Source organism: Ctenocephalides felis, unplaced genomic scaffold (genome assembly GCF_003426905.1).
Source record: "Ctenocephalides felis isolate EL2017-DRISC unplaced genomic scaffold, ASM342690v1 CF-g0.4_SCAFFOLD_03573, whole genome shotgun sequence".
NCBI classification, from domain to species: Eukaryota; Metazoa; Arthropoda; class Insecta; order Siphonaptera; family Pulicidae; genus Ctenocephalides; species Ctenocephalides felis.
Window position 1 is genome coordinate 12,520,835 of NW_020539727.1, and position 12,794 is coordinate 12,533,628.

At 26.3% G+C, this 12,794-nt stretch overlaps 1 protein-coding gene across 1 annotated transcript; it reads right to left on the minus strand.

The window, feature by feature from the left end:
• Positions 1 to 305: 305 nt before the first annotated feature.
• LOC113389554 (lipase 3-like) lies at positions 306 to 9,596 on the minus strand. Its single transcript, XM_026626575.1, has 9 exons — positions 9,456 to 9,596; positions 7,798 to 7,993; positions 7,621 to 7,735; positions 3,965 to 4,050; positions 3,369 to 3,529; positions 3,140 to 3,301; positions 2,692 to 2,776; positions 851 to 993; positions 306 to 455 (listed from the first exon to the last, which is right to left on the minus strand). Exons 1-9 carry the CDS (start codon positions 9,594 to 9,596, stop codon positions 306 to 308), a joined length of 1,239 nt encoding a protein of 412 aa, XP_026482360.1.
• Between the last annotated feature and the right edge of the window lie 3,198 nt (positions 9,597 to 12,794).

Consider the following 12,794-nt stretch of genomic DNA (forward strand, 5'->3'; position numbering starts at 1 on the left):
ATAATAAGATAATATAATAATAATAATAATAATAATAATAAAATATTAGTGATTTTACAATGTTTTTTATGGCGTTTTATTAAATGTTAATCTATTTTACCAGCATAAATAGTTTTATAATGTTTTTTAAAATAATTATATAAATGTCCATGATTTTTAATTGATATATGTGACTCATATTGACAGACAGTATATTGAAAAACTCGACAAATTTTAGCTGAAACTTTATTATAGCAAATAATACAAGCAAATTTTGTTGGATTGAATTCTAATTCTATTTTATATTAACATAATATACATATTCTTTAACTTTTTTCCATATTTTTGGCAACATGGCTATAAACATATTCAATTGCATCGATTCCCATCAAGTAGTCAATATGACCCCAACGTTTGTCTGCAATTTTCAGCAAACCTTTTATATTTGGCAACTGGTCTGCCAAATATTCAACATCCTGAAAAAAATAATTTGAAATAAATAATTATAGAAATGTATAAAATCCAAATCAGTTTAAGACAATGTTTTCGGAACATATCATTTGTTTAAATCATACTTTCAATACCAAAAATCCTATTATTTTTTTACATAAGGAAAAGAATGGTGACCGTTTAGTGTTTAATAAAGTTTATATATTTTGTTTTGAGTTTTTCTTGGTTTGGTTTGGCCTTTTTATATTTTTATATTTAATATCAACTATTGTTATTTATGTAATTAGTTTTTTTAGATTACTGAATGATGACACACATTAAGTCGGAACATTTAAAAGATTTAAGAATTTTTCTATTTTAATATATATTATATAATTATATATATATATATATATATATATACATATTAAATTATATTTACCCTAGCAGACACCATGTTGTCCTTATCAGAATAATACAAATAAGTTGGCGCAGTAAGTTTCTTCAAATCGTATTTTGGTGGAAAAGCTTGTCCATAAATCTTATTATTTTTGAACCATCCATAGTTGTATTTTTGGAAGTTTGCTGAAAAAAAAATTAAAGTTTGATCAAAACTTCTTTTACGACAAAAACAGACTGTTAATTATGAACTTGTACTGTTTTTTGCAAATTTTCTAGAAGACAATTTTGAATCATAATTGAGTTGAGGAAAAACCAGTGTACAAAAAAACCAATTTACAAAGTATGTTTTTGAGGTTTTTATAAAATTTGTGTTGTATCAAAATTGATTGTTCCTGGTCAAAAATTAAGAAACGAAATCTGTTTTTTTCGTTCGGATAGTTAAAAATTTAATATTCTGAATCAAAACTGGTTGTTTTTGGTCAAAAATTAAGAAACAGTCTTTTTTTGCTCAGATTGTTTTAAATTTTGTGTTGTATTTTTCGAAATTTTTAAAAAAATTCTAATGAATCAAACTGGATATTTTTGGTTTCAAACTAATAAACAATGTTTGCTTTTTCGAAATTTGTATTTTGATTTAGGAGAATTTTTAAAAATTTTCTGAACTGATACTTATTATTTCAGGACATGTCTTAGTATAATTTTATCTCCAAATTTATATATTTTTTTAAAATGAGTATGAATTTTGTATCATTTCAAGATGATCTAATATATGAACTAAAATTTGCATTAAATTTTCTATTTTGCAAAAATTGTTCTAATATAGAATAATATCAATTTAGGTATTTAATATAGAAACGCTTAGCAGTTTTTTTGCAGTTTTGCTGAATTTGAAGAAGATTTTGTTTATTTATGATTAGGTTATTAATAAACCTTTTTTTTTTAGATTTTTTTTTAATTAGAAATAATTGATTAATGAAGAAAATTAGGTTTTTGTAGATTTATGTCAAATACTGTATTAATAGGTCTGATATTATTTTTATGTTTTAAGAATGTCTAAAAATTTGTTGAAAATAATCTTAAAACTTTCCAACTTTGAGAAATTTTTCAAAAAATCCATGAAAACTTATCCACTTTTTTAAAAATAATTATTAGATTACGATTTAATTAATTTTTAAATATTTTACATTAAATTAAAATATTTTTCATTAATTTTAAATATTTCAAGGATTTTTACATTTTGCAAATTATTTAATAGATTTTTATTTTTTATGTAAACTAATTATATATAATATTTAATAAAATATAATAAAATTTTCTAAAATATATATGTTTGATATATCACTAAATGCCATAAATTTGCTTTAGATGAGCTTAGATATTTATCTAAATTTTTGATTATTATTGAAGTAAATTATAAATTAAATTTTAATTTTAAATTTAATTTTGACTTGATAAATTAAAATAGTTTTGAATATCTAAGTTTGAATTATATCTTCAAATTTGCCAATTTGTTATTTTATATTACCAGTTTAGTGAAATTTTACATTTTTCAAGAGGTTTATTATAAATTACCGTTTTGCGTGAGTTAAAATTAATTTATATTCAAAAATAAAATTCGACCTTTTGTCATTACAAGGTATAAATAAATTATTTAAATTAACTTTTATGCATTTGGATGTAATTTAAATTTTTTAAGTTTATTATAAATTATAATTTCGGTTTTATGAATTAGAACCGATTTTATTACATAAGTTTAAATATGTCATTTTTTAGTAATTATTAATTACTACAATTTAGACAAAAAGTAGTACAAATCATCATTATTTTTCGTAAATTTCCCATTATTTTTTCTAGATTAATTATATCTATATATTTGCTTACCTGATGTTATCAATTGTGCAAAATGGAGCAGTTGTTTTGTAGATGCACCAGCTGGAACATTTTCCAAAATTTCAGGAATCAAAGTCTAGAAATTAAATAAAAAGTGTAAAATCCAATCCAACTGAAAATATCATCATAAAAATCTAAAAATGCATTCAGGCGTTTTATTCATAAACTGCGACGTTACTCGTATGTTATGAAGCTGAGTCAGAAAGACCATGTTAAATAACATCTTTTTTTTGACATTTGTGCGGTTTCTAGGTTATGATTAACGTAAAAATACAAATATTTTTAAAAAGTATCTGTAAATTCTTGGAAGTACAAAATGATTTGATAAAATTATATAGAAGTGAATTAGTGCAAAAAAGGGAGACCAGCTGTTATATAATCGAAAGGAATATAAATTGATTGAGGAAAAAAAATACTCATAAGTCAATTTTTTACTTACTGCATTTAATTGATCAGGATTGTAGCCAGCAATCATGAAATAGATATTATTGCACAAAATTCCCTGAGTCCAATCATCATCTTGGCAGAAGACTTTGCCAATTTCTTCAATAATTCCCATGGAAGGCAAAAATTCATTCAAACCAATTGCTGAAGCAACCCACTACAGAAACAACAATATGATAATAGATACTAGTTTTTTTTTGTAATAAAAAAATATTTATTATTACCCCTAATTGAGTTTCAAATCTGGCAATAATTTGCAGAAGGATATTTGGCTGATGTTTCATGAAAATTGGTGGTGCCAAAGCCTGGAAGGATTTTATTTTGGCGTTGTATTCTGGTCGTTCTGTAGCCATTACTACGAAGTCAGTACATCCTTGGGAATGACCTAAAAAAAAACAAAAATCATAAAAAATATTAAATGCTAATATGTCGATTCTACCTCACAACAGACCAATGTTATGGCAAGGCCATGTTACGCTCCATCTTCCATACATTATGCTTCTGAATCATACTGAATACTATCAAAATGTCATGTATTTGCTGTGCATTCACACATAAACTGCAACGTCACTCGTATGTTATGAAGCTGGGTCAGAAAGATCCTGTTATCTAACATAGTTTTTTGACATTTGTGCGGCTTCTAGGTTAAGTTCTCTATCTAACGACCTGAGAAAAATGCCTGATTGCACAGCAACCACATCTTTGTCAATATTTAGTATGGAAAGTTTTTTCATAACATAGCCTTGCCATAACATTTGTCTATTATGAGGCCGAATCGGTTCATAAGTTTGCTAGGAATTAAAAAAAATAATTTTCTTACCAATGATGTGTAATTTTTCTTCACCAGTTACTGCAAGGATGTAGTCGATCATGGCAGTTACATCGAAATTTCCCATTTCGTGCCAACTGAAAAATGGATAAGTGATTATTAATAATTTGCTAAATTATTACAAATTTTATAATATAGATAAGTGATTATTAATAACTTGCAAAATTTTCACAAATTTTATATTTAGTTTATTATATAGAGCAGAGCAAATATTGATTAAAATTCAGATTTTTTTATTCTCTATTTTATTTACAACTGTCCATTTAATAGTTTGATAGTTTTCAGAAATTAATAAAATTTGAATTTGATTGGACTAAAGGAAAAAGTTTGTGTGGTTTTGTGAACAGATTTTTGACCTTTTGTCGATTTTTCCTCAAAAACGCCTGAACCGATTTCATAATTTTAAAACCGGTTTGTTTTTAGCCGAGTTTTTTTGGTGACCTCACACATGAAAAAAAAAAAGAGTGCGCGTAAGGATCACACGCGATTGAAGTAAAACTTTTAATATTGTATGAGTAGGCAATTAAGATAAAAATAAAAAAAACATCATATTTGAATTTTAAAAATCATTTATTAATAATCACATAACATCAATAACACAGTTTAAAACAACATCGATAGATTAATTGCTATCATATTTCATATATGATATAATAGGTTTGTGATAACTAAAATGAGAGACATAAATTTTGCTTTGTAAACTATGTACATTTCTGGAGAAAACTGCATCAATAGTCGTGCCATATCTTGTGGTTGATTCAAATGGAGAATTATTCATTGTTAAATTAAATTTATTATTTAAAAAATCAATTAATGGTTGAGATTCTTCTGAACGAAAATTGACATTGAAATCTCCAGCAAGAATTAATGGTATCTCGTTGTGATTAGTGTTTAAAAGCTTTGCACCCTCATAAGAAAAATGAAGTAACTGCTGATGAAGAAATTTAATAATATTTGACATGTTTTTATTGGGAGAAATGTAAAGGACGACTATAATTAATGTTTGATTCTGTGTGTGTAATATCACCTACTTGTGTAATTTCATTAGGAATATCCAGTAATATCGTTGGCGCAAGAAACTGCATAGGAGTCGCATTATGAAGAGTATCTGAACATGAATGATAGACATTAGACAGCTACACCACCTGCTCTTGAGTCCGATCGTTTGTATTGAGTAACGCAGTAATAGTTCTGAATATCAATTCGTTCTTCATTATTAATCCAAGTTTCCGAAAATAACAAAAACGTACAACGTTGTAGCACTTTATCTTGCAGATCAGGCAAATGAGCTCGTAAACTTTGGCAGTTAAAGGAAAACAATGAAATGTCGTTCAAACTTATTATCTCACTCAATTTTTCTTCTTGTGTTATTAATTTACAAGATGAAAGTCTTTGGAATTCAGTTTTTAAGTTCATTAATCCTGCTGGCCGTTTTCTTCCATGATAAAATTTTTTGAAATTATGAACAATCCATTAATGCTGGTAACTCGTGATAATGCAACATATAGAAGCTGCTGATTATGTGTTTTATTGTATTCATATACAATTTTATCAAAAGTACCACCTTGTGATTTGTGTATTGTGAGTGCACAAGCAGACACTAAAGGAAAATGATTTCTTTTGACAAATATGATTTTATTTCTATTCATTGGAATAGATGAAGATCTCCTGAGAATCGGCACAGCTGTCCTACTGATATTAAGAGTTTGAATATGATGTGCAGCTTTATTCTTATTTTGTTACCTATCTTACCAGGAAATTCAAACCATAAACGTAGAAGTTCATCATTATCGCCACGTTCTATGTACACTAATTTTCCTACACAACCATTAGCTAAGCCATCACTTACATCAATATTAGTTGTTATAATGTAAAATTTATTCAGAACTAAAATTATTTCATACGGCAAACCCCCGGTATCAATAACCGATATTTGTGAAACTGCTGACGAATGTATGATTGTTGATCTGTCGCATGGCAACCTACATAAATATCCGTGGCAGTAGATATTATTTTGTCTTCAACGAGATTCAGTATAAATTTATTATATTCCATGACACATTTATTCTCTAAGAAAAGTCTTATTCCATGAGGACATAACATAAAAAACGTGATTCAATTAATGCAAGTTCATATAGGGTTTATGACATGACGGGAGTGGATACTCGCGACATCAGCGCTTACGGCGTCGTAGTGTTCAACTTCACGTTGGCGTTTTCGTTGCATTTGTACGGATTTACACCCGTGTAGCCTAAAGAAATTTTTACACCCATATCGCGCCTAAAGAAGTTTTACTTCAATAAATGAATATTTTTAAACGATTTATAAGTAGTTGGTTAGGTTTTCACAGAAAAATGATTAAAATTCAGAAATTAATATAAATTTTATTAATTTGATTGGACCAAATTTGGGAAAAGTGTGTGTGTGTGTGTGTGGGTATGTACAGATTTTTGACCTTTCGTCGACTATTTCTCAAAAAATGGCTGAACCGATTTCATAATTTTAAAAGCCATTTTTAGCCGAGTTTTTTGGCGACCTCACATAAATATAAAAATATAAATAAAATAAATGAATATTTTTAAACGATTTATTCATTTGGTATAAATATTTTTCATTGAAATTTTTTGCGATCCTAATTGGGGTCAAACTGATTTAAGGATAGAAATTTTTGAAATTGAATTGAAATTTTTGAATTGAATCTTTGGTAATTCCATAAAAATATAACGGCAAAAACTTAAATTTAATAAAAAACTTCAAGCTATTATATAAATAGAAAACTCGAGACATTTTTTGGTTCTTTTCAAATTACTCTCAAATTTTATATAGGAGTACTCTTCTTTAGTTAAATAGGAAGAAACTAGATTTTTTTTATTTACATGCTAACTGTTACATACACACTCCAATATAAAAGTTTTGAATATAGCGACTTTGAATTTCATTTTTCATTCATTAGTAATAAATAAAAAATTCGGGAGACTTTTTTGGTTTTTGTCAAATTACTTACAAACTGTATATGAAAGCAATCTTCTTGAGTTCGATAGGGAAAAACTAGATAAAATTTACTACATTTCCATGCTAACAGTTATATACACTCCGATATAAAAGTTTTGGATAAAATGACTTTGAATTTGATTTTTGTAAAAACTTGTTTATATTTTTGAAAACTAATTTAATTCAAAAACTATCCAAAAGATATTATAGTGCTGATTAATCTTGGACAGAGATCGGCTTTCTTTGTACCCTTTCTTTGTAATTAACTTTTTTATATAGGAACATTTTATGTTGATATATATCATGGTCTTACAGAACTTACTGAAATATTTCGGCCTTACGACAAGTAGTTTAATTTTAAAAATTCATCAAAGTTTGAAAAACGATTATGCTTTTGTGATGTGATGAGTCAAACATTATCAACTCTTTTAAATTTGGTATAATAAACTACAATTCTAGGACATAGAAGCACGTGTTCGTGCAATGTAATTAATATCACAAAAAATTTAAATATGTTTGAGAAAATTCAATTGGAAATCGATATGTTTAGATTTAATCAAAAGCGATTATCTAAATATCTAAATCTCAATTTTGGTTGATTAAGTCAATTATTAACTTGCCTCAAGGGAAAATGCCACTTTCAACTAATTATTTACCTGAATTGCCAGAATGCTGATTGAGCAGGACTCAATGAGATATGGTTCTTAGAATTGGTGTTTCCTCTGGCGTTGCCCAACCAAACATCGTAACCAAGTTCCGACAAATAGAACCCTAAATAATAATAATAATATTCTCATTCATCTTGTATTTAGTGACTTAAGACATGTTTTTACCTAAGGATTTATCTCCACTGACTAAGAAATCAGCAGAACTGGAGAAAAGTCCATGTTGAAGGAATGCAACTCCTTTGGTGACACTATTGGGTCTTCCTCTGGCATGAGGAACTCTATGTACTTCCAATATATATCCATCAGCAGTTTGAACACTGTGTTTTTCTGATGGATAACCGTGTTTTTCGATGATTTCAGGCTATAATAAAAAAAGAGTGCGCGTAAGGATCACACGCGATTGAAGTAAAGCTTATTTGCGACTGTACAAGATAGCATTCAAGTAAAAATAAATACATCATATAACACTTTGGAATAATGTTTATTAGTAATATGGTAACACTCGTGATGCACACATTTATTAGTGTCGACCATTATACACATTTATATAATGATGATTTATAAATTATATATTTATAATAGCATTAAAAATATGTATAATATTTAAAAACAATAATGTAATTGAAGTCATACTTCGAGTATGACATGATCGGTTTGTCATTGTAATTAGCATTTAGAAATGAACCTTTATTAGAAAAATGAAGTAATTGCTGATTAACAAATTCTATAATATTTATTCACATAGTGGATTATGTAAAACAACGCCTAAACAAATATTGTTTTCGCAACTTCACTCATCATGTAATAATTGTGTTTGAAGAACTTCATGAATTAAAATTAACATACATTCATTGACTGCTTGTATTTTCTTTACTTTTTTGCAGGCGATATAATCTCATTCTTTGAACAGCTGTAATATCTGTCTTGCCTAGAAAATATTTTTCATTTTAATAACTTCAAAAAGTTATAGAAACTACGAATAATATAGAGAGAGTCCACAACCGCTGGACCTGCCTTTCCAAAAATATTAATAAAAATAAATTTAATGTGAAATGTTTATTGAAAATTTGAGATAAGATTTGTGATTTTCGACGTAAACAAGATAATCAATCTGATTGGATTTACAGGATTTAGATAAGTAGATGTCATCTTGATTTTGATAATAAAATCATTCATCATTTAGTATCTTATTGTTGCTTTGACATATGAACTGTAGATAATAATGATAGCAGATTTGATTTGTCCATTCAAAAAAAAAAATTGTTTACCACCTTATCATTCCATTCAGAAACTACTGACATCAAAATTGGTAAAGTTAATATAAGTGTGTTTATTCAGACAAAATTTTTCATCGTGGCGTTTAAAAATACTGATTTTAAAAATTTATGAAAAATTTGAAAGGTATTTTTTGCCAAAGATCTGACCGATTGTTTCTTCTTAATTGTTGACATTTTTTTTACTGTTCACCTGTTGTTCATGAAGGTATATTCAGTCTCAGAAACAAATATTAATAATATTGATATCAAATTGACAGTCTCTATTTTTCAAGTTTCAAATTTTGCAAAAATATAGTACTGCAAAAAATAATTCTAGTAACAACTTATGAATAATTAAAAATGTCTTGGAATCACTTGTTTAAGTTTAGTCAATTAGAACCATTATCTTTGAACCAATATAATTTTAGTCTGTTAAAAATTTGGTAAAAGTACAGAAGTATTTTTTATAAATTTATTTTACTAATGATTATTACCGAAATGGGTTTGCAGATTTGTACATAAAGTATTTACTGAAAAATCTTTCTGTTTTGTTTCTATGAAACTTACCACTGTCTTTCTTGGTCCTACATTTAGAAGAGCCCTTTGCAATTCTGCCCTTTTTGCCAAATCGCTATTTCTGATGTTTCCAGCTTGGGAAAATTGTACCAGGCAAACAATTGCCAAAGTACATACTGCTAAAATCTTCATTCTATAAAATTATTTAAAAAAAAGTATTGCAATCACCTTCCAAAATTTATATATAATAAACACTATAAATTGCAAAATTTATCCAAATTCTCAGAACAAGAAGTTAAATTTTTTTTTATTCCTTAGAATTTAGTAAAGCATTAAAAAAAATAAAACTATTAAATGTGACAAATATGTATATTTCAGTGCATTGATCAATATATTTGTTATATTAAAAATATTTTCTTAATATTTCCTAAATTTCTAAAATTTTTGCGAATAAAATATTTTGAAATCGAATACGTATTTCAATTTGACTTATTCGATGACAAAATTTATTTTAGATTTAGACATGAATTTGAAACAATATTTTAATTCTTGGCAAAGATCATGTGAGAATTCAGATATTTGTTTAAAATCACAACAAATGTGCAAAAATTTACAATTGCAAGTTACAATTGTAGTAAGTTGAACTTATGATCTTTATATTTTTACAAATAAAGTCCACAACTAATTTTACAGATTTCATCTAAATTTTAATATATTCAACAATTTGTTTTAACAAAATTCTAAAGAAAAGTAACTAATTATTTAAATACTTGTTTAAAATCATAGAAAATGCGTCCAATACATGATTTTAAACTTTATTCATTTTAAGATAAATTGATCATTTAAAATAAATACTATTTACTTATTTTCTTAAAATCAGATTTTATCTAGATTTCAAATAAAAATTAGTCGATATTCAATTTAAAAAAAATCTAAAACAATATTTTGCCACAGATGACGATGAGAATATTTTACAATCTACAATTATATAATAATTCAAAAATCAAAGATTTTATCTAGATCATATTTTTTTTTAACAGAATATGATCACAATCTTAAAATTTGCGATTAAATTTTTGAAACAGAATAATAAAAATAGTGCATTTAAAATCACATTTTGTTATACATTATAATATTAAATTTTGAGACATTTTTTTAAAAAAATGTGCTCACAAAACTAAAAAATTTGACTAGATTGATTATTAACTCAGGTGATAAAAAAATGTGCGAAAATTTACAATTACTAGCTTTTAAATTTTTTTTTATAAATATAATGTATTCATATATCCAATTTCGAAGATTTTATCTAAATTTCAAATATCTTAAACAACTTTTCTTTACCAAATTTTTTTAAAAAAAATTACCACGTGTATTACAAATGAGACTAAATCTTTGAGATAGATAATGATAGGAATTTTTGAATCTTTGTGTGCAATTAATAGAAACTATTATTATAAGCTAAGTTACCTAGAACATGTAATTTTCACTTACCTTTCCAAAATATTCACAAAATTTTCCAAATTTTATATCTTTTCCGAGGCTTCACTTCACTTACAATATCACTATCGATTAATTCGTCCATTGTTTTATATTATGCGTGTAATCATTTATCTTAAAATTATCTGAAAAAAAATCATTGCTATCAATTTTTAATTTAAAATCAGCGCAAAGTCTGCCATCCAAATCTTCTACGTAAATCTATCAATTTTAATTTTTGCATTACAAACATATTTAATAATAATAATAATAACAAATTGATTTATAAATAATATCATAACAGACTTGTTATATAGATCAAGATAATATGCAAGATTATATTAGATAATATTAGATTTGGATATACAATATTTTTAGTATGGAAGTAAATATAATAGATTTTTTAAATGATGAAAGCTTGAAGAAGCCTCAAATAGTTTTGCATAAGCATTCTGGTTCTAATTTTGGTCTCAAACGATTCAGAATAACTTGAAACGTCAAGAAGTAAATTAATTTCAGTTGGCAACAAATTATAAAAATTCCTAACAAATATAAATTCCTAAGCAATATAAATTCCTATCCAGTATAAAATAACATTCTTTACTAGAAAAGAAGCTTCAATGGCGAGTTTAAATTTGTTATAAAGTTTGCAATAATAGGAAAAAATAGGTATAAAATTAAATTTTGTTAGGCCATATTACGATTTTATTGATCGTAATAGAAGTGATGTTCAATTTTTTCTCTTATCACATAATAATATCACTAATTAATCAATAACATGTTAACTTATCGCACACTTTTGTCGTGCGTACTTCGTTTTGATAAAATTTTGGAGGTTACTATAGAAAATACTTTTTATTATAATTCCAATTTCTATCTTATCAATTGCAATTTTGAAAACTACTTTGACAGTTTTTACGAATGCAGCCCAAAACTTTTGAAGTGAAACTTCTTTAGGCGCAACTAGGGTGTAAATCCGTAAATGCAACGGAAATAGCGTTACGCCCGAACTGCACGTCATTCGCTCTCGATGAGATCATTTCTATAAGGGTCGATTGTGATTAGACGTCGTGTATGTGAATAGAGATTTGTCGTTGTATGCGTACCGGTATCAACGTTGTATGCGTACCGAAATCAAGGAAATCGACATAGATAAATAAACATTTTAAAGTTACATCGTAGTACAAATCTTGATTTAATGAAAAATGCCTGAATCAGAAGAATATTTTACCCTGTTTCTTGAAAATAATAAAACAAATTGAACATATGTAAACGTAAGTTTATTGATTAAAAATATTTTTTTTATTATTCGTAGTTTCTATAAATCTTTGAAGATATTAAAATGGAAAATATTTTTTAGGCATGACATATATTACAGCTGTTCAAAGAATGACATTATATCGCCAGCGAAAAGGTGAAAAAAAATACAAGCAGTCAATGAATGTATGTTAATTTTAATTACATGAAGTTCTTCAAACACAATTACATGATGAGTGAAATTGCGAAAACAATATTTGTTTAGGCGTTGTTTAACATAATCCATTGTGTGAACGAATATTATAGAATTTATTAATCAGCAATTTCTTAATTTCTCTAATGAAGGCTCAAGTCCTGAATGCTAATTACAATGACAAACCGATCATGTCATATTTGAAGTATGATTACATCATTGTTTTTGAATATTATACATATTTTTAACGCTATTATAAATATATAATTTATAATGTATCATTATATAAATGTGTATAAAGGTCGATACTAATAAATGTGTGCATCACGAGTGTTACCATATTGCTAATGAACATTATTTAAAATTGTTATATGATGTATTGATTTTTACTTAAATACCATCTTGTACAGTAGCAAATAAGTTTTACTTCAATCGCATGTGAACCTTACGCGCACTCTTTTTTT